Source organism: Ciconia boyciana, chromosome 7, assembly GCF_034638445.1.
Source record: "Ciconia boyciana chromosome 7, ASM3463844v1, whole genome shotgun sequence".
Taxonomy (NCBI): Eukaryota; Metazoa; Chordata; class Aves; order Ciconiiformes; family Ciconiidae; genus Ciconia; species Ciconia boyciana.
This window is the reverse complement of record NC_132940.1, coordinates 55,431,882-55,458,884: the sequence shown is the minus strand read 5'-3', so window position 1 is coordinate 55,458,884 and position 27,003 is coordinate 55,431,882. Positions and strand designations below refer to the sequence as shown.

At 50.8% G+C, this 27,003-nt stretch overlaps 2 protein-coding genes across 3 annotated transcripts; one reads left to right on the top strand and one right to left on the bottom strand.

Moving 5' to 3' along the window:
- SLC51A (solute carrier family 51 member A) lies at nucleotides 1-2,870 on the top strand. Its single transcript, XM_072867860.1, has 9 exons — nucleotides 1-332; nucleotides 530-624; nucleotides 1,001-1,155; nucleotides 1,273-1,346; nucleotides 1,431-1,589; nucleotides 1,722-1,833; nucleotides 1,952-2,098; nucleotides 2,301-2,406; nucleotides 2,531-2,870. Exons 1-9 carry the CDS (start codon nucleotides 298-300, stop codon nucleotides 2,665-2,667), a joined length of 1,020 nt encoding a protein of 339 aa, XP_072723961.1. The 5' UTR covers nucleotides 1-297; the 3' UTR covers nucleotides 2,668-2,870.
- A 4,257-nt stretch (nucleotides 2,871-7,127) lies between these two features.
- PCYT1A (phosphate cytidylyltransferase 1A, choline) lies at nucleotides 7,128-26,196 on the bottom strand. Of its 2 annotated transcripts, none has more exons than XM_072867463.1 (9): nucleotides 26,032-26,196; nucleotides 18,653-18,793; nucleotides 15,761-15,860; nucleotides 13,422-13,538; nucleotides 11,260-11,411; nucleotides 10,379-10,457; nucleotides 9,465-9,607; nucleotides 8,217-8,405; nucleotides 7,128-7,628 (listed from the first exon to the last, which is right to left on the bottom strand). In XM_072867463.1, the coding sequence occupies exons 2-9, from the start codon at nucleotides 18,767-18,769 to the stop codon at nucleotides 7,422-7,424; spliced, it is 1,104 nt and encodes a 367-aa protein (XP_072723564.1). In that variant the 5' UTR covers nucleotides 18,770-18,793; nucleotides 26,032-26,196; the 3' UTR covers nucleotides 7,128-7,421. The 2 variants fall into 2 exon arrangements, with proteins under 2 accessions (XP_072723564.1, XP_072723565.1); XM_072867464.1 differs by lacking the exon at nucleotides 26,032-26,196 and adding an exon at nucleotides 25,333-25,350.
- Between the last annotated feature and the right edge of the window lie 807 nt (nucleotides 26,197-27,003).

Genomic DNA, 27,003 nt, shown 5'->3' with positions numbered 1-27,003 from the left:
CGCAGGCGTGCCGGCACGGGTGATAACCGCCCCCCCCGGCATCCCGGGTCGGTGACCGGGCGGCCGCGGCACTCGGCGGGGCCAGGACGGCGTGGGGGCACACCAATGGGCGCCCGCAGCGGCGGGAGAGGGGGGGAGCGCTGGAGGCTGCTGGTTAAACTGGAACAAGGCGCGGCGGCCTCCCCGCGGTCCCTGCCCTGGGGACTCTGACCCCGCGGGCCGGCGAGGGGAGCTGAGGCAGGCGGTGCCGAGCAGCCCCGCAGACGCTGGGACAGAGCCGGGGAGGAGCAGAGCAGGATGGACCCCGCCATGGAGCTGGCAGAGGACCCCAGGTGGGTGCCGGAGACCCCCGTGCCACTTTGCAACCGGGCAAATGCAACTTCTTGGAGCGGTGTTTTGGGTTATTCCTGTTGTAGAAGGAGGGAGGCGCTTGGGGGTGAGGCGAGCCAGCCAGGGGACGGCGGGGACCCTGCGGGGCCGGGTACCCCCGTGTCCCTGCCAGCCCGTGCAGCACTCCCCTTCTCCGCAGGTTCCCCCGGCCGGTGGTGGAGATGCTGATCAGGAACTTCAGCGTGCCGGCAGCCTGCTTCTCCCTGCCGCCCACCTCCCGGCAGCTGCTGCAGCGTAGGTGGGGGGGACCTCCTCTTGCCACTGGCGGGAGCAGGACAGGGATTCAGGAGGTGGCCGTGGGGGGTGCAGGAAGGGAGCAGCCCCGAGGAAGGGGGAGGCAGGGGGGTGCTGCCAGGGTTTCAGCCTCCCACCCCATAGCTCTGCCTGCAGGGATGGGGGTGGCCCAGGGAGGGCCAGCACCGGGGCAGGTGACATGGGACACGGGAGCAGCAGGGCAGAAGCACCAGCTCTGGCACGACCAGATGTGCTGAGGATGCGGCAAGGGGCTTCCCAGACCTGTGGAGTGGTGGGTCGGGTGGCAGCTCCCTGCCATGGTGGCCTCAGGGGGGACAGGATGGGATGGAGCCGGCTTCTCACCCCTTCCCGGCAGAGCTGGACGTGGCCCAACTCACCATCATGGGCCTCGCCACCATCATGACGTTGCTGTCAGTCGCAATCTTCGTGGAACAGGCTTTCTACCTCACCCGCAAGATCCGCTGCCCCATCAAGATGAAGACCCTCCGCTGGAGCAGCTCAGCCCCTACAGTGAGCTGCGATGTGGGGGTGGGGGTGGGGCATCACCCTGGGGGGCCAGGGCCACCCAAGGTGTGACAGCCCACAGAAGGGGGGAGCGGTGGTGTGCCAAGCTTGCGTCTCCCCCAGGTTGTGTCCGTGGTCAGCTGCTTCGGACTGTGGATCCCGCGTTCCATGATGGTGGTGGAGATGGCTACCACGGCGTGAGTATCACCTACCCTGGGGCAGGGGCACCAGGGAGCCCACAGGGCTTGACCTGCCTTCCTCCTCCTCCTCCTCCTCCCCAGGTACTTCGCCACCTGCTTCTACCTCCTGATGCTGGTCATGGTGGAGGGCTTCGGGGGGAAGGAGGCAGTGGTCAGCACCCTGAAGGATGTGCCCATGGTGATCAACACCGGGCCCTGCTGCTGCTGCTGCCCCTGCCTACCCCGAATCACCATGAGCAGGTGAGGGAGAGCTGGGGTAACCCCCTGCCCTTGGGGAGGGCTTTCACCCCTGCTTCTGCTGCGGTGAAAGAGAAGTCCCTGGCCAGGGGCTCTGGGACCTCAGGGTGCTACCAGTCTCTCTCGCTGTGCCAGGAGAAAGCTTCAACTGCTGATGCTGGGGACTTTCCAGTACGTCTTTTGCAAGGTGGTTGCTGTCTTCCTGGGGCTGGTCCTGGCTGCCGATGGGAACTACAACCCTGCTGACGTGAGTGTCAGGGCACAGGGATGGTCAGGATGATGTCCTGGAGGGGGAGCTTCCACCAGCCCTCGCCTTGCCCAGGAGCTTTGTCAGTCCAGGCACATTTTCTGTGTCCCCCCACCAGATCTCAGCAGAGAGCACGGCCCTCTGGATCAACACTGTGATCGGTGCCTCCACCCTCTTCGGGCTGTGGGCCCTGGGCATCCTCTTCCGTCAGGCCCGGCTGCACCTGACCGAGCAGAACATCAAGGCAAAGTTCTCCTGCTTCCAGGTGAGCCCCCATCCTGCCCAGCTCCCCCCTAGGTGAGGGGCTCCTCTGGCACGAACAGGATGAGCCAGCATGGGGGGGAGATGGTGGGGCAGGAGCCGCTAGCAGGTGAGAGCCAGGTCTGGCTGCGGGAGAGCGGGGAAGGCGAAGGGCAGGAGCCTGGCAGCGGCGCGGCCCCCACCACCTCGGGTGTTGGTGGTTGCAGATCCTCCTCCTCCTGACGGCACTGCAGCCTGCCATCTTCAGCATCCTGGCCGACAACGGCAACATCGCGTGCTCGCCACCCTTCTCCTCCAAGGCCAGGTCACAGCGTAAGTCGGGAGAGGGGGCAGTGGCGTCGTGTGCTCCTGGCCGAGCCCCTCCATTGCATGGCGGGGCATGGGGAATGGGCATGGTGGATAAAGGCAGCTTCAAATGACCCTTCTCCTCTTCCAGAGATGAACATGCAGCTGTTGATCCCGCAAACCTTCATCCTGGCAGTGGTGACGCGGATGTACTACCGCAAGCAGGACGACAAGCCAGGCTACCAGCCTGTCAGCTTCGCACCCGCAGGCACCGACAGCAAGGCGTGAGCAGGAGGGAGCAACTGGGGGGCCAAGGGGCAGAGCGAGGCGAGGGGCTGGTCTGCCCTGTACAACCATCTCCTCCCCCTCCGGCCCTGGGGAGCTGCCGGCAGCAGGGGTGGCAGAGGGGGAAAGGGCATCTCGGCGTGGGGTGAAAGGGTCTGAAACCTGACAGCCACAAGCCAAAGGGATCCGTGAAGCCGCCTCCAGCCCGGGGGGCTCTTGTCTGGCACTGAATAAAGATAAATTTGTACCTGAGTCTTGCGTTGGTGACTGGGCTCAGATTGTCTCCTGCCCAGGCTGGGTGGGAGATGACTGCACACAGGGGGAGGAAGATGGAGCCTGGACCAGCACAGCCATGGCATGGGGCTGTCACAGGGTGCCCAACACCCAGCCATGACACTGACCTCTGGGTGCTGCTGGCTGGGGTCCGACAGCCAAGGCAATGCCAGGGCAGCGGCGTTTTCTCCCGAGACCTCTGGATGGGTCTGGCCCGTCCCTGGGGCACATCCTCCACAGCAGTGGCTGCTCCCAGGAGCACAGCAGGAGCATCCACACCTGCCAGCCTGGGGCCAGGCAAAGGAAGAAGCCTTGAAGCACCTTCATGTCACAGGCAATTAGTTAATGCTGCCTTAACCAGCCTTGCCCGGGATCTACTCTGGTAGCAGTATCTGCTCTACACCCACAACAGAGGGTGGGGACGGAAATCAGGAGCGATGATGACTTGCAGAAAGAACTGGGTAGTCTTTTTGACCTCCACTGAAGCATCTTCTCACTCAAACCACTGCTAAGATGGCAGGTGAAGAGACCACAATGGGAGCTTGTTGTGCTAGGACGGCAGAAGGGATCTGGCACACACTGAGTAAAATGATTTTCCATTTATTTGGTTAAACATAAAAGCCAAAAACCCAACTCCAGAACAAGCCAGCAAGACACGCTGTGCACACAGGCCCATACAGAGAAACCAGCACAGCAAACGCTGACTGGGAAGAGCCAGCTCGAAGCCGCTGCTGCGGGGCTGGAGATGATGGCAAGACTGGGTGACGAAGCGTGACTAGAGATGAGCAGCAGACGCCAGATCATCAGTGGTAAGACCAGAGCCTGCTGGCAGGCATCACCAAAGCTTCTCCTGACCTGCACCCTGGTGCCCTCCCACCATAATACTTCTGGCCAGTGCAACACGTTGGGGAAGCAAAGAGTCAGAAAGCCAAAGCTCCCAACTTTTATTTAATTGATTCAGTTTTGGGGAAAAGCAAGTTTTCTGTCCCATGAGGAAGGGGGAAAAGTGACTCCGCTTTTTGCAGGTGGCCGTGTTCAAAGCTGAACTGCTTACCCAGAAGATGCACTGGTGATTCGTTATGAGACTGACAAATTTGACAGACTCCTGGCAACAGTACGTGGCCATTAGCAATACGGCTTTCTAAGCACCAGGAGAAGCGCTGGGACCCAGCAATCTCATGGTTTTGCCAAGAAGCAACACCCAGGCAAGCAGCAAAATATGGGACTCATTCCCCCCGTCAGACAACCAGACCCAGCTCCTTACCTGTGGCAGGTAGGAAACCCACACCTTTACACCAGGGAGCCCTTGGCAGCGAGAAGCTCACCCTGAGGGCAGGGGGCAAGGTGCAGGGTCAGTCCCACCAAAGACAGCGCTACTGCCAAGCGTATTCTCCTGTACCTGCCTCTGGTTACAAGAGCCGGACTGCACAATAAAGTCCCAACCCTCTATAAAATGCACAAAATCATGTTAGTGCAGGTGTGTGCCATAATTTTCTCAAGAGATTAAAGACCTTCTCCTACAGCTCTAAGCAATATGCTGTTCGAGTGCCACGCTCTTCATGTCTTGCTTCTACCAGCATCCTTGGCACCTTTCAGCTTTGCCCTGCTGCTGCTGTTCTTTGCCATCAGAAAATCCTCCCAGGGGCTGGCTGCTGGTGCCAGCAGCCTCACACCCCGTATCTACAGAGGAACTCAGGTAGGGCTGTCTCGCAGGAGTCAACGTCCCTGGATTTAGCAGCGTCAAATTCTACACATTCTTCAATGCATGCTAGTAAAGTTTTATTTTTCCACTCTACCTCTTACTTCATGCTTAATTCAAGCATGTCTTTTCCAGACACTTCTTTTGAAGAACGTGGGATGAGTTAGGGGTGTGCAGGACAGCCCTGAAGCAGCAGCACTGGGTACATCTGCTGGTAACAAGATGTTCCTGGAGAGCTTGGCTCACATGTTTTGCCCAAAGATCAAGCTCTGTCCTACTCCTGATAGGACAGGGCAGGGCAGTGCTGGAGATGAAGCTGGTCCAGCAATCCAGGAGGAAACAAAAATACAAAGGGGAAAAAAAAAAAAAAGACTAGTCTGGGATTCGAGTGTCCAATTTAATTTAAGTGCAAGGAGGAAGCAGGGATTACTGGTTACAAGGAACAGCTCTGTTATTCCAAGCTACATGTAAAACCATGGCTGGCTTCTTTACCAAGCACCCCCCGTTTTGCAGAGAGACCAAGAAATGTGTTAAGGTCTCTGCAGACAAACCACCATCCAAAACACCATTGTTATCCAAATTTACAGAACACTGTTGCATAACTTGTGTTTAAAACAGTAGTAAGGCTCTAAAGCAGCCTGGCCTTTGTGATCCGGCTTAGGAAAGCAACACAACACCCATACTGAGGGAAGGGTGAGGAAGGGAAGGTGGGGAAGATGAGGGAAGAGAGCATGTGGGTGATATAAAGTAAGTGCTCTACCACTCATAAACCAGGGGATTAACAACTGGCTTGTACCAAGTGACCATTATTTGCTCCTTACAGCTTAAAATCCATAGCAGCCAGCCACGCTCCCAGAGCCGTGCACGTCCCTGCTGAGAGAGGTCCAAGTGGCAGATGAGGAATCCCCAAAATACCCTTTCCCATACCAGCTCTGGCCTCAACAGAAGCACAGAGTCTCTGTCAAGCCCTCTGGGCAGCGTGAAAAAGGATCAGCAAGATAAAAGCTGGAAAGAAGCGGCAGCCTGCTCCTACCACAAGGCCACTGTGTCCCCTGGAAGCATCGCAGCATGCAGAGCCTGTGGCAGCACTTGACGATTTGCCTCCTTGCACCCGCTGCTCCCCGAGCGCTGCATCCCGCTCTGAAGACCTCCCTGCAGTATTGCTGACCGGGCGCCAAGATGTCCTCTGCTCCCAGCATCGCAGGAGGATACAGGCAACTCAGCCCAGCAGCTCCACCCAGAGACAACATATATCACAGGCAAACCTGAACAGAAAAGCAAGTGGGAGCTTCTCAGCTACGCGACAGACAGTCCAGTCCCCCCAGTGCTGGCTGCAGGGACAGAATGCACTGACCTGCTCTGTGCACAGGCATGCAGCATGGGGAGGGCAACTGCCTGCGCGGAGCCGCAGGCCACAAAGCTCAGTGTTTATTACAGACACGACAGCAGGCATGACTTGGACCATGGTTTCAAACGAGCAGATTACATATTTAAAATCTTCGAAAGCTGCAGCGCTCTCTGATGCTCTTTCTGGCCTGCCTCAAGGAGTGGAGTAAGTGGGCACTGACTTGTGCATTTATTGCGCAAGCCAGGTAAGTGTCACACAGGGCTGGGACCCTTCACTGGGGTAAAACATGCCCTTCATCTGTCCAGCTGCACACACCAACACGGACAGCAAACTGGCTGTACAAATTCACGTTTTGTCCTTATAGCAGCGACTTCATGGCACCAGTGTAAAGGACTGCTCCAGTCCTTAGAGCACAGCAACTGAAACACAGACAAACACGCACAGAGCACAGTGTGGAGGGGCCATTTGGACAGACAGTAAAACTTATTACACACCAGAGACTGGGACAAGGAACTTCTCAAAGAAGTACACACATTCATGTCCTACCTGGGCTCTCACACACCCAAGGAAACGCACAGACAGCAAGTGCCCAGAAGCAAAGATTCATTCCCTTCTCTCCAACAGCAACTGAGGGTTGAATTTTAGCTCAAGATTTAGCAGTCTCATTAAGATTAGCTGGAAAGGCCTTTCCCCTGCAGCCCCTCTACAATTTAGAGCCGTGAATGCTGCGTGCTTACAGGGTGTGCAACTCTATGGTGCTGTGAGTTCTTCCAGGGTGTAACTCCTCCGTGCTAAGCTGGTAGCCCCCTACCCAGCACGTCCTCACTGGGACATGCTGGGAAGCTCAGCTAAGAGGCGTGCAAGCACTACAGGGTTTGCTGGATAGATTCCTATCGGCTCCAGCGCAGCAGAGATGTCTCTATTTCCTAGAAGCCTCTTTACACCACCGCTTCCTATGTGCTCTCGAGGTCACGCTGGTTGAGGAGCCGAGAGGTCTTTCGTTTGGCAGCAGCACGGACACTGCCTGGGGGTGGGGGGAGTAAGACAGAGGAGCTGAAGGGAAGAAGAGACAGATGGGTCTTCCCACTCTCCCTCTTGCCTGGAGGTTTAACAAGGGAAAAGAAACCAAAACAAAAGCCACGCTTGAGTGCTATTCTTTGCGCTTTAAAAGAGTATTTTCTTAAAATATAAAAACCATCTTCCCCCTGGAAATCACTAGAACGTAAACAATAAAAAGGGGATTTGGGGAGGAGAAGGGAGAGGAGGTTTGAATGTGCTTCCAGGCAGCAGCCCTTGCTAAGAGCAACGGGTGCCTCCAAGGCCCTGTGCTCACCGTCAGCCCTGTTCCTACGGCACTCTTGCTCATTTAGAGTTCCCCAGTGGGTCCGGACTTAGGATTCAGCGATTAGCGGTTCGCAGCAAATCCCAGCTGGTAGCTTAATCCTCTTCATCCTCACTGATGTCATAGGTGACTGCAGACTCGTTCCTGGAGCGGTTGGCCGGTGAGGAAGGAGGAGTCTTGGCTGAAAAGGGCCAGCGGAAGGAGGGAGATGGGGAGCGGTCGTGCGTGGGGCTACTGCTGGGACTCTGCTTTGGGCTGATGGCCTGGAGCATCCGGCCCTTGCCCTCCTTCAGCATGTGTTTCTAGCGATGGAAGCAGGAAGACAGTTAGCATGGCTCAAACAGCGATGGAAATGGACACTACTTACAGCTTGCGCAGAGTTTTGAGTTGTGTCCTTTCAATGCTTTGTGCAGTATAAGAGCAGAAAAAGCCCAAGCATCGCTCTAGGCTTTGGAAACTGCATACAGTGTAATCATCACCCATTTTCACGCACTTCTAACATGAAGTGCCTGTGATATTTACCCAGCAGCATAAGAGAGCCCGGCAAAAACAAGTAGCTTCAGACTCATCCCAGGCCAGTGACAAAGTGACTGCCAATCTCTTGGCTGCTCAGTGGCCTGAAGGACACAAGCTGGAGTTTACAAGCTGGCTTGTGGGACATGGGGACTTCTCATGCTACAACCGCAACTGGTGTTATCCAGTTGGCGAGGGTGAGCTCCCTGTAAACTGGCTGCCTAAGCCTGGAACAACTTGTCTGGAGACCAGCAGCACATCGAGTACTGCAACAAACAGTAAACCTTTGCTCTGCAGAGCGTGGGCTCCAGAAGCCCTACAATAACTGCCAAGCTCTCCAAAATCCCCCTTCCCCTTTTCCCAGAGTGGCTCCTTACCAACGCGCCTTCTGGTCCAAACATCTCCAGGAAATTGCCGATGAACTCCCGGGACTTCTCTTCCCACTTCTGAATGAGATCGATACTCTTCTCCTCCACTTTCTGGACAAATTCCTTTGACTTCTCCTCTACATCCTTCACCCTCTTTTTCACCTTATCCACGCGCTCCTGGAGGTGATATTTCTTCTCCTGTACAGTAAGCGGTGGATCAGAATACAGCTCACCAGATCTGAGTGGCGACCACCTCTGCTCTGTGTTATTACACTGAACTGCTGCTTAAGACTCAGCATCTCCATTAGTCTTGTGACACTTCTTCACTTCAGTGACACTTCTTCCCTAGACTAAATGGCAGACACAGTGGGGATGTGAGATGCTTTGTGCAGACACTGGCGCAGTACACAGAGCGAGACTAAATGCAGAGATAAGCACTATCTAATAGGAGTGCATGGAAGAGGGAAATATTTATACAATACACAGATTAGATCTGAGTGACCTGCTGTAGGTCTCTTTGCATATCACGATAGCACAAGTCTTTTTGCTGGGCATTTTTAAACAGAGGCAGAGTTACATGCCAAAGAGAGGCCAAGCAGCTGTTACCTCTCCTGTTTCATTTTTGTATTCGACTGTATTTAAAAAAACAGGCGCAGTATCTGAGTGATTAAAAAAAAAGTTTACTACTTTAGTTCAACATCAGAAGGGCCTTCTGCCATGTATTCTACTTGTGGGCTAGAGCTGCTCAGCACAGGATCAGAGCATGTCCTTCTCTCCTACCCAAGCACTGCTGCTCCTGCAGCTCCAGGAAGGGAATAGTACAGTGAGAACAGGATCAGATTTTATCCTAACAAATGACTCTACCTTAAGAAGGTGGCTGAGGGAAGAGGAGAGAGATGAGACACAGCAGCTGCTGCCAAGAACAACCCACACTTCATTCAATTCAAGAAAACACACATTTCACCACACACCCTGTCTCCAGCTCTTTCAACAGGTAAAACGTCACCAAGACATTTCTGACAATGGAGCAGTATTAGCAAAACCCCAGTTCCTCTGGGTGGGTCCCAGAGGCAGTTTCAGGGGCAGTAGTCTAATTTGTACTCCAAGGACACTGTTTTGGTGCAACTGCTTAGCTCTGCAGACTGGCCTTTTACTGGCAGATGGCAGGACCGTGCTACCACTAGACAAGACTCTACATCTCCACAATCTGTAAGAGCCTGCTTCACACAGCTCGTGGTGAGACACACTTCAACTCACGTTTATGAAGCTGACGTTGAGCTCTTTAGCTGTGTAGCCCCGCTGCAGGTTCCGTCTGGCATAAACATCATAGTCCCGCACGATCCGGGTGATGATATCTGACGTTGAGATCCCCTCAGTCCTCTGAGTTGGTGCAAACATGCCTAAAGTTGGGGAACAGGACCCAGGACAGCTGTAGCAAGACACACGGCAAAAAGCTGCTGCCACCTCTATTAGAAAACAATCTCTCCTGTCAAGAGCTCATTTCCTAACTGTCCTCACACCACAATGTCTTTGTCCTTAAATGTACAATACCAGAGTCCTCCTTTCTGGGACTATGAGGAAGACCTAAGTAAGACCAAAACATGTCAAAACCATGTCAAAATACCATGTCTTCTAATGAAAAGCTTTTTGCTTTAGCTGGTTTAAAGACTACTGACTATAATCCACTGCATATAGAATAGTGTGGTGACAAGGACAGGACAAGGGGTCCTACAATTTAGTGGGTGGAAATATAACAAGCTCTGGTGGCTGGGTTTGGATAGATTTGAATCAGCTGCACCCCCACTGACTTTTACAGCAAACAGCTAGAGGAGCCACTTTACTTACTAAGTTAATGAGATTCTCCATTTGTGAGAATCTGTAAGCCAAACCATAATATTTTTTCAAAAGGTGGCTGCTAATTCAATCACAATAACTAGATTGGAAGTAGGAATTAATGCTGGGCAATACTTGGCCTGGGACATGGAACAGTCCCAGCCTTATGAAGTAGGGCCCTAAGTTGGGCTTCTTCCTACCCTCAGAGCCTCCTGGGCAGACCTTATTCTCAGAGGGCCACCGCCACTTACCCAGGCATAACCCTGCCATACAAGGGCACAGGAGAAACTACAGCAGACCTTTGACAGGAAGCCCTGGAGAATCTGACCCAGACCCACCTGCTTCTTTTATATGCTTATAAACATCATCGCTGCCAGCAGAAGAATAGGGGATGTCATCGTGTGCAACAAAGTCGATCTGAAAATTAAGAAAGCAATGCGAGTCAACATTTTATCTTGAATGTGCAGGTCTGCTTTCTGTCAAAGGATAGTAACTTTTTGCTCAACACCTCCACGCAGGGGTGTGACAGAGAACAGCAAGACACTTTCCTCCGTTAAAAAGCAACACAGAGCTGTCCCAAGTTCTCACTGGCAATTGCATATCAATTGTAAGCACACACCAGAGAGGAAAGGCTGGGACTAAGGACACAGCTGTTTTAAGCTCCACAGAGCTTGTTAATGGCAACAAGGGTAAACTGAGCACACTCCCCTGGAGATTCCTTCACCTCCCAAAGCAGTTCAACAGATGCTACAGACTCACTTTATCTTACCAATTGATAAAAGACTCTCAAGACAGCTTGCCTGGTCTCCTGCTGCAGGGAAGCTGATGTAGATCTAAGCTGCTCCTACCGTAAGCAGGGAGTTGGACCAGACGCCCTCCAGAAATCCCTTCCAACCCATGTTACCCTCTCCCTACTGCGTTTCACACCAATCTGTAACAAGCATCAACTTCTCCTGGAACAGCAAGAACTCTCTCAGGCTTTTTCACCATGTCACAACCTCTACCTTATTTCAACATTACCTGCCAGGTCAGTAAATGCTTCTAGCTTCCCAAGAAACCCACTTGATTCCCATAACCCAGTTCATTCTGTATTGAAGGAGTTGCAACAGAAACGGGTTGCTCAGGCAGAGGTCACCCCCATGCATGAATTCTCGCTGGAAACAGCAAGCACAAACAGAGGCTAATCAAAATTCAGTATGGATCAGACGTCACAAATTACCCTGTGCTCTGCCAGGAACTCGGGGGTGAGCGTCCATGGTGCATTTCTCACCACTTCGTCCACGTAGCGACAGTGCTGCACAGCGTCATACCTCTCATTTTCATTCATTACTGTGAAGCCCTTGAAGTTATGGGTTAGCTCATCACTGCAGACTGAAGAAACACGCAGAGAGAAGAGTGAGCCTGAGGTACTTACCCCAATGCTTTACAGCAAAAGGACCTTGCACACACCCCTGCTAAACCAGGCAATGCTGGCTGCTGATGGAGGCTGGTGCCAGCACTTTCAAACCCAGCTTTTCCAGCCACAAAGCACCAGGAACAGGGAGCAGTGCAGAGCACTAAACTTCTCAGCAATTCTAGGCAGGCTGTTTGGAGGATTTCTGCCCAAGCTGGGGACCTACAGCCCAAACCCTCAAAGTCTCTAGAGCCTACAACGTTTACCAAGAAAACCAGCCAATACAGAAGACAACTCTCACATATGAAATGGCACCTGGGGCTCTATCAGGCAGAAACCTGCTTATTAACCTATGAATGTCTCAGGCCTGGAAACTGAAGCCCATGAAAAAAAAAATATTCCCTAAGCTCCTTATTTCATAAAATGCCATACCACAGTCTAGTTCTTGGAAAGTTGTATTAAAACAAAAGCTGAGTTCACAGCAAATCAAGTTAGCTTAATTATGTTCTATGAGAAAGTAAATGAACAACTCTTCATAATCTGCAATGTAAGACACTGAGAAGGATGGATTTTGTTTAGTTATCAGGCTCAAAAGTAAACAAGGCATTACCAGTCTCACTGGTATTGGACGTATTTATGTTCTAGACAAACAGATGATAAAGAGTGGGTGAGATTGCTCCCAGCTTGGAGCTTATGTTCACTTGGGTTGTGGCCTCTTGTCTCAGTTCCTGGTGCAAGGGGAGCAGTTCATTACCCTCCACCTCCTCAACAGTCTCCCAGAAGCAGAGAGCATGGTTACACACCTTGCTACATTAACATGTTAATAGTTTGACGTGAAGTTATTTTCCTGTTTGATGTACAACATTTATGTACATGGGAATGTCCTTCTTGCTGCAAGATTTCTAAGCTCAGAGCGTTTTGTAGATTGGAGCCACTATTTCAGCTCTCCTCCCTCCCTTCCCCTTCCAGACACTACTGTAGCACACACAAAAAATGCAGAAGTACCACTATAAAAATGCCCTCAGCAGCAAGTGAAACTGTGATAAGGAAACAAATCACACAAAGACGCTATGATCACTCTATTGCAGGATCAGAGTTCCATTTGGTTCAGGAAGCTACTGGTAGTTGAGAAAACTAGTTAAAGGTATTCTCAGCTCTGAGACTTTAACATCATTATGCAGCCTGACCAGAGGTCACCTCCTGATAGACAACATGCACAGCCTGACATGTCTTTAAGGTGGGTGAAGGTACGGGCACAGAGGCACTGCCTGGACAGAGGCCAGCGTGTTACAGCAGCCAGAAGGACTTCTTTTTTCCCATTATATTCTTGAAGGAGGCCTGGCTGAAACACCTCTGCTAGATCCCCTCAGGCAGTCAGCAGGATATTCCTGGCATCATCTAAAGACTTTTGAACCTAAGAGACAAAATAGGGAACTTTTATTTGGAGAACTGGGGCCTCACTGACTTCCACGTGGCCAGGCACCGTGCCCATGAAACCACTGTTACCTCCCTGCTCCTAGCGGGACCTGTTTGGGATTAGCCATAAGCAATCCCCAGCAGAGAGCTGGAGTGCAGGAGTAACTTGCAGGGCCATACAGGTGACACAAAGCTCAACCAGCCACAGAGGGACTGTTCCTCATTCTTTAACTGTCTCATTCAAGAGGCAGGTGCTCAACTGCCCCTAATATATTTTGATACTCAGATGTGCAACTCACCGGTATCTGTCAAAAAATAGAAGGGTGAAATAAGAACAGTCTCATCACAAATCTTTTCCTCAAATGCTCATTTGGTACAGGGTATCTTTCTGCACACATATTAACTCTTAATACATTGCGATAAGACTCCAAGAACATTTGGGATAACTGGCTGCAGTGAGAGCCACTAAGGCCATAAAGACAAAACCCCTGCTATGCCATCTGTATGCACAACCATGGACGGAGGTAAACTGTACTACTGCGACAGCCAAAGTCAACAAGGTCACTCCTTACCTCCGACAATGAGGTATGTGTTTGGGAAGAGATTCTTCGCTTGCATCAAGGCCCGGGCATGTCCAGAGTGAAACAAATCAAATATTCCATCAGCATAAACTCTGACAGGGCGATCCACTGCGTCAAAGAGACAGAGACACATTTGTGAAGATGCCTTCCTGGAGAAGCAGCTGCTGCTCACGCCCGCATTTGGGGACCTCCTGAAACTCACGGGGGTGTTGCAGAAAACTGGCAGAATGCAGAGCCATAGCCAGGAAAGATTTGTGAAGAGAAATGGCTGGCTCTCTGCCTTCCCACATGGAAACAAATGCAGCTGAGGACAGAGCTGAAATACAACCATGTTCAAAGACAGACTCAAAACCTACCACATATCCACCAAAACAAGGTGAAGGAAGACCAAAGGGAAAGCAAACCCTGGACATCTCCCTCCTACAGAAATCCAAATGCAGCATTAACTTTTTGCACAGCAGTGAGCTACCAGAGGGAAACTGGCCAAAATGTTTCACAGGTGCTCGACTTCCTCCTGCTAGCCAGTATGGCATCTCAAGACCTTTTCAGCGTCCTCCTCTGCAGACCACTGCCACAGCTACCAGTCTGGCTGAGGGACCAGACTGTTCTGATTCCCCACCAGCATCATCGGCTCCCCCAGTCCCATGAAGTGTGTATGGCTGTGCCCAAAAACCCAGCTGGACTACTCAAAGAAAAGCAGATATAATTCTGCTGAACCGCTGGCACTATCAGCTAAATCCATTGATAAATGAGGAGGGACAAAACTTTCTTCAGGCCACCTCTACCAGGGGAACTTGTAGCTCTTCTTTTTGAGGTCAGCACAGAGGTAAAGTGATGTAGTCTAGCACTGCCACATAATAGCAGGAGGCTCCCTGACTTCTGGTCTCCTGGGACCACACAGGACTCCAGCCCTCTTGCTGCTGGTAACAGAAAGCCACACATTCTTGGTATCTGACACACTTCGGAACGGCCTGCTGCTCTCTGGCCCAGTTCAGGCAGACAGGCTCAGAGGAGTGGTGTGAGCAGAGGCACACCAAAGCTGCAGCAAGGCAGGGGCAGAGAGAAGACCTACCAGGAGAACTGAAACCCCATGGGTCTGGGCAGGGCCCTGAAGGTACCTAGAGACAGAGCCTGGGAGGCAGCAAGAGGATGAGCTGATGCAAAGGTAGGGTTATTAAATTCCAGCTAAGCAGAGGACTCAGTTTGAGGACAGCCTCTTACAATCACTTTTCAGCAAATCCACCTCAGTCTGAAGGTGCCAGGAGGCTCTGAAGAGCCAAGAATCTGGAGATCTGAGACTGCAAAAGCTTTCTGTATGTCAGAAGAGGGCTGGTCCTGGCAGGCCTTTATTAAAGTGCAATCGTGTTCTGGAAATTGGCTGGGACACCCTTCCCTTTTCCTCCATACCTGCAGCAGCTACAGTTCCTGAGCACAGGCATAAACAGCAACAAGGAAGCATGCAGTGTATTTTAGTCTTAGCAGGCAGGAGAGCCACCACTGTTGAAATTGGAGACCTTTGTGCAGGCTCTGGAGACTTTCAGCTGGGAAATTAATGTGGACTGTAAAAAGCATTGGATTTCCAGAACCTCCTGCAGGAAACCACTGCCAGGTCTCAATCTGAGCTGGCTCATCTCAGCAGCAGTCAGGTAGGTAGAAGTGCAGCATTTTTATTGTCTCGTTTTCTGTAACAGAGAGGCCAAGCAAGACAGCACCATCTGCACACTCTGTTTGGCAAGGGAGGGCAGCCATCCTTCAGGAGTCAGTCCTGCCTCTGCCTCCCCTTTGGACTTGCAAGGAGAACGGTGTTTTTCCCAGCCTGCTTTAGAGAATAAAAGGACATGTTCTTGTTGTGGGGCTGGCCTACTGTGTTTCAAGTGACTTTAATTCAAATCCAGGCTAGAGTGGGACATTCTGGACAAAGATGTATGTTGGTTTTACTTGCCCATTTCAAGTTTCAGAAGAGATGACTTTTAAAGTGCTTAACTTTAAGCTGCCTCAGACAAAGTAGTACAGAAAAATGTTCAACTCTGATACTATTCTATAGCTGTCAGTGGCAGAGGAAGAGCTAAACCACAAATATCCATTTGCTTCAAATAGTCTTACTGGTGAAGGTATGGCTCCTCACATACAAAGGCTCCAATTTCAGTTGTAATGGCAGGCCTAATTTCACATGGGAACAGCTACCTAATCACCAAAGCATTAATTAAGTCATTGGCTGCAAACCCGGTCTGACATACAAGGTTGGTTCGGTCTCAGAGGTATCAAAATCATACCCATCCCTCCCCAACCCAACATTTATACAACCCTTCCAGCCTGTTTTTTTTACTTACAAGGGGTCCCTCTCATCGCTTCTTCATATGTTACTCTGATGTATGGCTTGCTGTAATCGATTTCCACTTCATCTGAAAATGGAGCCGGTTCCCTCAGTCCCTAAACCACCAGAGAAGGTTAGCTGTGAGAAGGCAAAGGTGAGTGCACTATGCAGTGGCAACACTGCCACTGCAGTGTCCTAGTCACTGAATGACTCACTGTGTCTCTGCATGATTCAAACACATGTACTGAAAGACTAATTAGTGTTAAACCTCAGAATAGCCCTGCAGGGTGATTACCCTGAGTTTAGAAAGGAAGAGAGAGAGAGAGAAAAGTAGAGTCAAGAAGGTGGTAGTCATACTGGACCCAAGAAACTGGAGGCTCAGATCTGCAGCTGGTAAAAACAGACTTTTGACAAACAGCAGTGCACAGCAGCACAAGCCAAGCTTCATCAAACCTCACTGTTGCAGCTCCAGCTATGCCCACCCAGGCAAGACCATTACTTTGCTGTGCCTGAGTGCTTGTGCTGTGATGTACAAATGCTCCTTGATTTGAGTATAAGCACAAGCAGAAGAGCAATACCAATAGCAGCACAAATTCCCAGGGAACGTGTGTAACGTCAGCCATTTCCGAGCCATACACAGTGAGAGACTGACCTCAATCTGTGGCAGAGTATCTCCAATCACTGCAGGAATACCCCTCTAATCTGCTAGCTTGACCACAGCAGTAAGTTTAATCAGCAGCGGAAGTCCAGGTATCATTTCTGGTCTCCTCTGAATGGAAAAAAACCATCTGCCCTTCCCATAGCTCAATTCCCTTCTATCCAGAAGGTGTGGGGCAGCAATGGATGTCTCTTTCCTCAGCCAGAAGACTAGGAAACAAGCTTGCAGATCATTACAATAATACCTTCAAGCAGTTTCCTCTCTGGCTTCCTGTCCCATCGCAGCATCGTGCCACAGTGACCAGCACCACTGCAACCAGAAAGACTGCTGCTATTACTGCTAATGTAATTCCTTATTAGTGTGCTCAAAGTGAAGTGCACAGGAAAGCAACCACTGACCACTACATTCAAGCAAACTGATACTGCTGAAAATCTCCTTTAACTTACTGAAGCCCTAGTACCAGTGTTTCACACACCACCTCCTCTACCAGGGTCCTTACTGTTAGGTAAGGCCTGCGTGTCTCTTGTTTCATCACTGACGTTATATCTGGGACTTGTGAATAAAACCAGATTCTTTGCAGTTTAGTTGGCACATACCCGATACAAAGCTAAGAATAAAAGCATTGAAAAACCTGTCAAAATTATCAGAGGATCACAGAGAAGTGCCCTCAAAAGCTCCTGCCACAGTCCTGCCCTTCCTCTGCAGTGCCTACAAGGGTGAGGACTCAACCCGATGTGCACAATACAACAGGATTATGCGTCAGCAGGCTTGTTACTACCATCTGCTGCTGAGCCCCGCTGCTTTAGGGGAACACTCTGCCAGCCAGCTGTTTAGCTGGGAGCGGTAAAAGCTTCAAGGTAACATCACAGTTAGGCAAAACAATTACTCTTGCTACAATAAATAAATCTTTCACAAAAGGAAGAAAAAATAAATCTTTCATCAGGAGGTCTGTGTTAGCCCTGTGGCTAAAAAACAGCCAGGAAGTCTAGAAAGTGGCTAGATACTACTTGTCTTGTGCTGTTTGTAGACAGATGCTTTATTTCTAACACAGGACAAGACATCAACTTGAAGAGCAAGAAATTCCCATGGAATAACCTGTGCACTTCTCTTTCCTTATGGAAATATGTGGGGTTTTTAACAGGGACAGGGTGGGTTTTGACAACAGTCAAGGATTTAAGGCTCTGTGGGATAAATCACGCAACGCCTCAAGCCTCCATTCCCAATGCCTTTCTCCCCAGTTCTCACTGCTGGTGCTGCTCTTACTTCTTTACCATCTGTCAAATGCCCTGGGACAGGACTGAAGTACTCCTGAAGAGCAAAACGTTGTTATCAAAGAGGAAAGCTGCAACACATCACCACATTTTGCCAAGGACTATGACCCCAATATGACGTGGCAGGGATGGTAGCTGGCTTTGGACAGAGATAAAGAAAGAGCAACTAGAGCACATGTGATACACAGGACAGCTCCAGGAAGAGGGCAGAGAAGAGCTGTAAAATGCCCATCATCGCAATATTGTGGCAAGGACAAGTTAAAGTCAACTCTTTACACTGGCATTAACTGGCACAGACCCCCTTTAGAAGAGACCCCACTGGCTTTAGCTTGTTAAAGCCATCCCAAGGTTGATCTAGAAGGAGAAATCCTTTTTTTTTTTTTTTTTTTTTTTATGAACACTCCTGAAGTATCAGCAACATAAACGCAGTCTCCTGCTAGACCAAGAGAATGAAATGAACAGCTATCTTCCCAGTGTTTCAAAGCACGGATTCAACAGATTGCTTCTGCGGTGCTTACAGACTTCAGACCCTCCTGCAGTTCCCCTGCCTGGAACAGGACTGCTTTCTGCGAGGTGCATGAGCTGTTATGTGCTTGTTTGGAGTATTTCTCCCTCCCGCTTGGTCACTTAAGAAAACCCACGTGTGAGAAATGAATGCTTATTTCTCCGTGGATATCTATATGCATGCCTGTTCGGGTTCAGCTGAAGTGACTACAAACAAGCCGGACACACTATAAAAGCAGCTTAGTGACGCCTGCCTCAGACCTAATTTAAGCCCACATTGTAACAATGTTATTAGCATGAACAAAGGAAGATTTTAAACTGGCTTTGCAAGAAGGATAGCTACTGTCATTTGCTTCTCCGCCCCCCCGCCTTGTTTTGTGTGTCCACAGAAAAACCATCACATTTATCTTTCTGCTGTTACGGCTCAATGTCCAAATCTCACAGGCACCTAAATCTCCTATCTCTGCTTACTTACAAATGAGCGTCGGGACATTTTTGGAGGGATTCCATCCAGCTCTGTTGCCCCATTGGGGCCGGATCCATCTTTTCTTCTCTTTCGGGAATTCAGCCTGGAGGAGGTCGGCGGCTCCATGTTGCCAAGCACGTCCAGTAAGAACTGGAATAAAATGAAGGAGAGGGGGGAAAAAAAAAAGAAATAATAATAAAAAAAAGAGCGATTTCTCAGCTCTTCCAAAGCAGAATCAGTCAACAGCAGGCACAGTGTACAGAAGGTCAGCGCAAAGACACAGCCACCTAACAAGGGGCTTAGCCAGTTGTATTTGGCATCAACTGCCAAGGCTTGACAAACAGTGCCTGGTGGGAATACTGAATCATTTAATGCAACTCGGAGCTGCTCTGCAGACAGAAGTGTGCAGCAGTCAGCTGGCTGGAGAGAAACTCACACAAGAGTTGCAATGCAAGTTATAAATCATTACTACAAGGGTATTTATGCTATTTTAGCATCTGAAAAGCAACCTAAGGATTAAGGCATGCCCAGTCCACATTCAGCCCTCCCCCAGCTCTCATTCTGGTGAATGCAAACACTCTTCTACCCTTCTGTGCGCCCCCCACCCACCAAGACAGCCGATGGGCACGCTGCATCCCTGTACAACCCTGAAGAGAGGAGGGAGCAGGTTTAAGCAGAAGGACAAGGGTGAGGGAAGGGGTGCAACCCATGGTCATAACTTAAATAACTAGCTGGCTTGCTGTTTGCTTTGTTTTTTGTGTAAGACCAAGCTGCAGCTCCCTTGTAGGGAGAGCTCACCTTGGGACAGCTGCCTCCATGCTCCCCTCTTGTCCCCTGTCCCCACTGCAGTGGTGACTCAGCCGATGGTGAAGCAGCTGCTGACACCACATTAGGGCACACTTACTTCTGGCACTTTACGTACCAGGTTGTAATTAGTGGTGGTTCAGCTGAACTGCTTCTGTGATGGACAGACAGACAACCAGTTTGGGACAGAAATTGTGACAGCTACCTGGAAGTAAGCTATCCTTGCTTTTGAGCTGGAGTCATTGTACCTTCCCAAAAAGGCCCTGGAGCATTAGGAAGCCCAGCACTTCGCACAGCTGAAGCAAAGCCAGGGATTTATAGAAAGGCATGGCAGGAAACATTCCCTTTTCAGCTGCTGCAGGAGTTAGAAACGGGTGCTAGATTTGCAAAGTTTATAACTAAAGAGCAGCATTCTCTCTCTTGCTCAATTGAAGTGTGCAGCTCTCCAGTGCAGCAAATGGCACTTCTGACGTGCCGTTCCCAAGAGAAGCATGACCCTTTCACCCAGGAAGGATGGTTACATGTGCGCCTCAACACCCTAATAATAAGAGCCGTGTGGAATTTAAAATATCTCCCCACCCACATGCAGTGGGTGTGCTGGAACACGTTAGGTGGGGCAACCACGAGGTATGAGAAAGGGCAGGTGTCCCTCTGAACACCTCCCCTCTCCTTGGCAGAGAGTCTCTGCCGAGCGTTCCTTCTCAGGACGAGCTGGGACCGTCCTCAGTAAGGGCTGCTGGGCAAAGCTCTGCTGTTCAGCAACCAAGAAGTGTGGGCTTTGTGAAAGAGAGCTGTTAAGAAGCAGATTTAGTGATTGGACTCACTCAAGTACAAATGACTCCAAGTTAAAGAATGTTCCAAAGTAAGGAGTCAAACACAGTTTAATAACATGCCAACATACCACTCTCCCCACCTAGCATCAACAAGATGATACCTTATGAACAGCATTAGAGTGAAACACAGCTGAACTGGTTTTGGGCTACATGTGTGTAAGTATCCCAGACTGCTCTGCTAGACCTAACACAATGCACTAAGAACAGGAAAAGAGAATCTTAGGTGAGTGGGGAGCCAAAAAAATATTGGGGAGAAGACAAAAGTGACAGCAAAGCGCAGCTTTGGACATTTCAGAACTGCTTGAGCCATCCAGCACTCACTCCATAATGCCTGCGAGTCAAGTTTGGCGAGTTTCCCCCATTCCAGTAATTAATTTACTATTTCCTAACAAGAGACAAACATACAGGAGCGTGCAAAAGCAATCTAAGGCAAAAAGAGTTTGCAAGCTCCAAGCTCCTGAGCTCCAAGTCTTCAAACACTTAAGCAAACATTTAACTTTCAGACAAGATCTGTGCTATAAATGAAGCAGCTTCCAGAGTGCCTCTGTGAAAACACAGGGTATGACACAAGTAATTCTTAGGTTTTGCAAGGTGCCATCTTGCAAGCACACTCTGTATCAGTTATTTACTTCACCTCTATGGTCCTATCAGAAACCATCCAGTTCACAAAAAGCAGCAGACCTCTGTCTCTGGTTCAAGTAACCCCAGCATTCATGGAAACATGGGGAAAAACAGCAGCAGATTTTCTTGTTACTTGGTCAATACAATTTCACTGTTTCAAGTCACCTGTTCGTCTCTGACTACTCCCTTCCCTTTCCTTCAGAGACAATTAAAAGGTCTGTTAATATCCTGAACGCAGTCATTCTGAACCACTGCCCAGCAAATATTAAAAAGCACTGGCAGAGGCTTTGGTGCTGAAGTACGGACATAGCATCCTCCATACACAAACAGGTAAAGCTCTTCCCATGTTAGCTTGGCCCATCAGAGCAACCAGAATTCTCTGCACACAAGTACACTCTCTGCTGAGTTATCACCAGAATCTTGCTGCTGGGTGCAGAGCTCACAGACAGCTGAAGAACTTTGGGGTTACAGCACAGGGCAACACCGTGCTTTATGCTGATGTACAGCAGCACTGTCCAAGCCCAGGAAAAACCTCCAACAGCTTCTTCCAACCCCTCCCACAACCAACCATCCACCTTCCTCCACCCTAACTCACTTTTCCACTGCACAGGATATATGTAGTTAAATGATGGCAAACAATAGCTTAAGCGAATGGATTTGCTTTGCATTAAATAAGCAGCAGTGGTCAGACGGCAGCAGCCACCCAGCAGCAGCAGGAGCAGCTCTACCTGATGTACCAAGGGAGAAACCTGCTCTGAGGACAGCACAAATCTGCTCTGATGTTACAGGCTAGATGTTGCTGAAGGAGCCTCTGCAGTGTCTGGAGAGCTGGGCTGGGCACCTCGTGAGTGACACATCTCTGCTAATTACTCAAATTAATGCAGAAATTAAACAATAATTTTACCACTCTTCAGAGCTTTAAAACCTCTGTCCTGTGGCTAGTGCGCTTCTGGAAAGTCCTCCCAGCACCAAACTTGTCATTAAAAACTGGGAACATGTTGTTTTTAAAAACAAAACATACCTTACTGTGACAAAGCTGCTAATCTTAGAATGTTTCATTTTGACTCGAGTGACTAAAATAGCATCCCAAACAATTACTTACTAACAATGGGATCCAGCACCTGTAGCTGAGCTTAACACATGAGCACACAGCTTTGCTTCCCCAAATGCATGAAACACTGACTGTTCTAAAATTAATTACATTTGCAGCAGATGGGGAAGGGGAAAGAGGAGATAACTCTCAAAGCTCATTCTGAAAAACTCCAAGACAAAAACCAGGCATAACGAGAAGAAAGAGTCCTGCCATAAAATATTAACATCATTCTATTTTGTTTAAGGCTTCACCTTCCTGCATTACTGAGTCTGTGCTGAACATGAGAAACTGCTTGCTAGGATCAAAGTTAAGAAGTGCCGCATTCGGGAAAGCCATGGACAGATCACAGTCTCGGTGACACTTTACAAAACACTTGGGGCTTTGCTTCTGAAACTTACTTCTTTGGTGCACATTCTGTATCAAAGCAGCACCTTGCATCACCTGCCAGCTAGCTCACCTCAAGAGAGTTGTACAGGCTCTGCGAGGAGCAGCCGACTGCCAGACAGAAGAGTTGCTCTCCCTGTCAGGGAATCACTCCTCTCAGTCCCGAGGTGCAGATATTGAATGAAGGAGGGGAAGCGGTCGAAGGGAGAAATACAAATTTTCTTTGAACTGTGGCAATAACAGCCTTCAGAAAGCATTCAGCGCTTTGCTGAGAGTAATACTACAAAGCTCAAGTCATTTCCCACTGAAATGTAGCCACTTCTGGGAGGGAAGAAGGACAAGCATTGATTACCACAAAGAAAAAAAAAATATATAGGCAGGGAAGGAATTTAAAACTTCTCCATTAGTGTGAGTTAACTACACCATCACCTGAGCTGGAAATTAATGACAACACCAAAGTTAACACCTCTGGCAGATGGAGAAGGTCAGAATAGGTGTGGAAAATCTTGCTTAGCCGAAGCTTTATCTCACTGTCTGCATCTTCATGGACAGAACTGATGTTTTGTTTAGCCTTGGTGGTCTCAGAGAACTGCCTGCCTCACACTACACCTGAGAAGCAGATGAGATAATTCTGCACCCTAAGCACACTGATGGCATGAGGACCCGGCCCATCTGCATTCTTTGTGTTTTGATGTCCCAAGGAATTTCTTGAAGAATATTATCTGCAAATCTACATGCACTAGTAGGATTTCTTCTGCCACTTCTGCTGCTTTTCACTTGCAGATTTATGTGCTGAGGCAAAACAAATCCTGCTACTTAAACTCGAAGCCTGTGCAAAACAAGAGCTTACTGCAACAACTCAGTAAATGCTCCAACCTAAAGCTGCTGCATTTCCCACCAGGGATCTGAGTCAGTGCAAGACTGGCACGATGGAGCAGTGAGGCCCCTCTGACACCCACAGCTCCCCGGCTCCCCTATCGTCCCTCTGAACTTAGAAGGCGTTGGCACAGTCAGATGTGACTGTCATGTGCTGCTTTGCCTACAAGATCATTCCACTTCACAGGAGCAAGCTATTTCTCTTCTGCTGACTCATCTGCAGGCAAATACTACTAAACTTTGCACTCTGCCAGCTGTCTGCAGGGAAGAATTGCCTTGACACATGGACAGCACATAAGCGAGAGCCTCAGGGAAAAGGAAGAAGTCCTGTCCCTTCAGATAATTCCCCTGCCAGGCTGTGAAGTACCCAAATGACCCTGCATTTTTTGGTCATGGGGAGAAGAGAATCCTTTTCCCCCTGTTCTCCCCCACCTCCAACCCCCAGTTTACGATTACCCTTACTGGTGTGTATCCCTGTAAAGATCTGTTGTAGACAGAAAGACTCAGAAGAGGTTAATGACAGAAGACTCATCACAGAGAAACTGATGAAAGGCTGTTTACAAGATGGGAGTTAACCTGTATATAATTACTGGGAGAGATCAGGATCTCTCTTCAATCCTCCGTGCTTAAAAATCTTGCCCAGTCTCCAAAGCAACTTCATTCCCAGCCCAGGCTTGCGAAGCCCAGGTTCGTCTCAATCTCCAGACTGAGAGCATCTACTTAAAAACTGAGTGCTAATGGCTGCGACCCAGCCTGCTCAACTCCAGGGAAGACTACGACTCTCTCCAGCACGGCTGCTCTCCCCACAGCCCGGATCTGCTCTAACTAGATGGTCTAAGCCCTCAAGCCCCTTATAAAGGTTACTGCAGGATCTGGCAGGCGGAGTCCTGTCTACAGGTAAAACATAGGCTTCTTCAGCTACTTTGGTTGAGCAAAAGCAGCTATCCTGCAGCATATTAATAGCCACATGAACATATAAAAGGGATTCCAGTTCAGCCAGTGCCACACACTGGTCCAACAGCATTCAGACCCAGACCTTTGCTATACTGCCTAAAAAAACCACCAAGCCTCGCATCCCGTAGTGCTACAGGCAGGCTGATAACATTTGCTCAAGCAGAGCCAGAGCATGCAGATCTGGTACCCGTGTACTGCAATCGATGAAAAGATGCCGTTTTCATCAACAAAGTCCCAAATGGCTCAAGATAATTCTCTCGAACACCACCACAACTGAAAACAGTGCAGTGTGATCACCCAAGCAGCGCTGCTATGAAATACACACAAAAAAAGAGAAACTGCTGGCAAGACCTTCCCCATGAATTCATGGCCCTTCTGGGTACACCATAACCCCGAGGCACTGACTGTCCTGGCATGCGGTTAGCGAAGCAGCAAGAGTAGGCTTTATGCAGAATCAGAGAAGATTTGGAGCCTGCCCAGGGACAATGAAGTACAAGGATGGGTGGTCATTCTGTCCTGACTTTCGTGTTGAGTTGCATCGTGTTTTGTTTTTAGGGCTTAACAACAGACCCTTTTGAGACTTCAGGAGGCAACCTCCTTCAGTAGGTTTACACATCAATACCAAGTCCTTGCTCCAACAACTATTGTTTGTGGCTCATTCTACAGTAATTTCAAGACAATTACAATCCAGATCTTGGACCAAGAAACTTCCAAGTCACAAATTTTAATAATTCTGTATACACAGCAAATTCCTTCAGGAAATAAAGCATGGGTATTTGTCATCTGAATTTCAAAGCAAATACGGTGGCTGTCCTCAGGCCCAGGAGTCCTGCAGATGGAAACCCACCAGTATCTGCTTCTGACCACGCCAGCCTTCACTCGCTGCAGGCTGGGGGACCCGGTGCTGCAACGGCACAGGGTGGGGACAGAGGAGGGAAGGCCACCTGCAGGGTCCCGCACCTCCCTCCACAGCGAGCCAGGGCTACCAAAGAGCATCACAGCTCTCAGAATTCCTGCAGACTTTAACTCTAATTACAAAACCATTAATCAGCGCAGCCAGGACTTTGGTGGACACAAAAAGCGGGTTAGAGAGAATTCGTGCCTGCATAGCAGCTAGGTCACACCTTCCTTCTCCGCACTCAGGGCCACCTCCTCGTTGTTCTGCTCCTCTCTCCCCAGGCCTTGGCTGTGTCCCCTAGGTCGGGGGATGTCCCCCAAAGCCCCCACGCTGCAAGCCCTGGGGGGGTACTCCAAAAGTTTCCCAAAGCATCTGCTGCTGTCTCCTCTCAGCCTGCCCCCACCGCAGCTGGTGCTGCCATCCCCCGAGCATTGTGCCCGAGCCCCAGCCTCCCCCCAAGCCCCCGCAAAGGGGAAGCGGCGCACCACGCCCCCTCCCCAGCAGACATTACCCCTTGCCCAAAGCCAAGCGCCCCAGGTCCCTACCGGCCACCACCTCCCAGAGCACCCTGCCCCGCAGCGAGCCCGCTGCACCCAGGCGGGGCTGCCCCATGCCTGTGCCACGGCCACCCCGCTGGGAGAGAGGTCCCGGGAGGGCCCCCTGACTGACCCCACAGGGGTAGTGAGCGGTGCCCCTCATGTGCCTCCAACCGCAACCCACCCACCTGCCTCCCGCCCCTGTGACGGGCACCCCTCTGGTCCCGCAGCGAGTGCCCTGTCCCCTGCACCCCCAGCGACAGACCCACAGCCATCCCTGGGCCCCCCACGTCCCCCCAGTGACAGACCCTACAGCCCCCCAGGGCCCACCATATGCCCCAGCCGCAGCCCCCCCGGTGCCCTCACGCTTCCCACCGACGCCCCCCTACCAGCGCGCCGCCGGCCGGAGCACCTCCGCAGCCCAGCCCGGCCCGGCCCGGCCCCGCCGCCGCTGCCGGAGCCGCTCCCGGCGCCGGCCCCGCCCCGCTCCCGCCAACGCCAACGGGGCGGCGGGCGGAGCCGCTGCGTGTCGGGCCGGGCCGGCAGGAAGGGACCGGCCGCGCCGCGGGAAACCGCGCCCGGAACCTCCGTTCCGGCTCGCAACGGGTCCCGCCCCCCCCGCCGCCCCTCCCCGGGGCTGGTCTCGTAGGGTCGAGGGCGCCCCGGGGCTCTGCGCTCGGCGCGGGGGGCCAGCAGCGGGCGAATGGCCCAGCGGAGGGTTGCTGCTGCGGCCCACAACCCTGCCCTTGTGCCCTTCACGTGTCAAATGTAAATTCTGGGGGTTATGGAGGGAGGGGACCAAGCACCCCTAGAGCAGACCTGGCTGCTCGGGGCCACGGCAGCTTCGTCGCAGCCCTTCACGCCCACCGCACGGCCGGTCTCGTCCCGGTCACGGTGGTGGTGCAGGAATACCGGCCTGTGTTGCTTCAGCAGCTGATCTTTCTCCAGAGAAAACACAGCACCCGTTACCCAGCCCAGGCCACGGCCAAGGGCGGCCGGAGCTGAAAGATCACAGACTCAGACCTGCCCTGTTCAACGCCTTTGTGAAGCAGCTGTTAAAAAGCCTCCAAAACAGTGAGTGCAAGGTGAAAAATCGTGATTTAATCACTGTAACTTAGTGGAAGTGTCAAAACGAGGCTGAGGGCATATACAATCTCCTGGGAAATGTTTTCACTGCCAGAGGTTTTCACTGTTCCCCAAAACTTGCGCTCCCAGGTTCACACACAAACCGAATGGCACCGTTGCATCCTCTCTGCAGCTCCCTTAACAAGTGACAGCCACAGGTAGTGACAAAGCAATCAGGGAAGTCACCTTCTACTTCCCATCAGAGGAAAATGAGAGGAAGCCGCTTTCAAACAAGC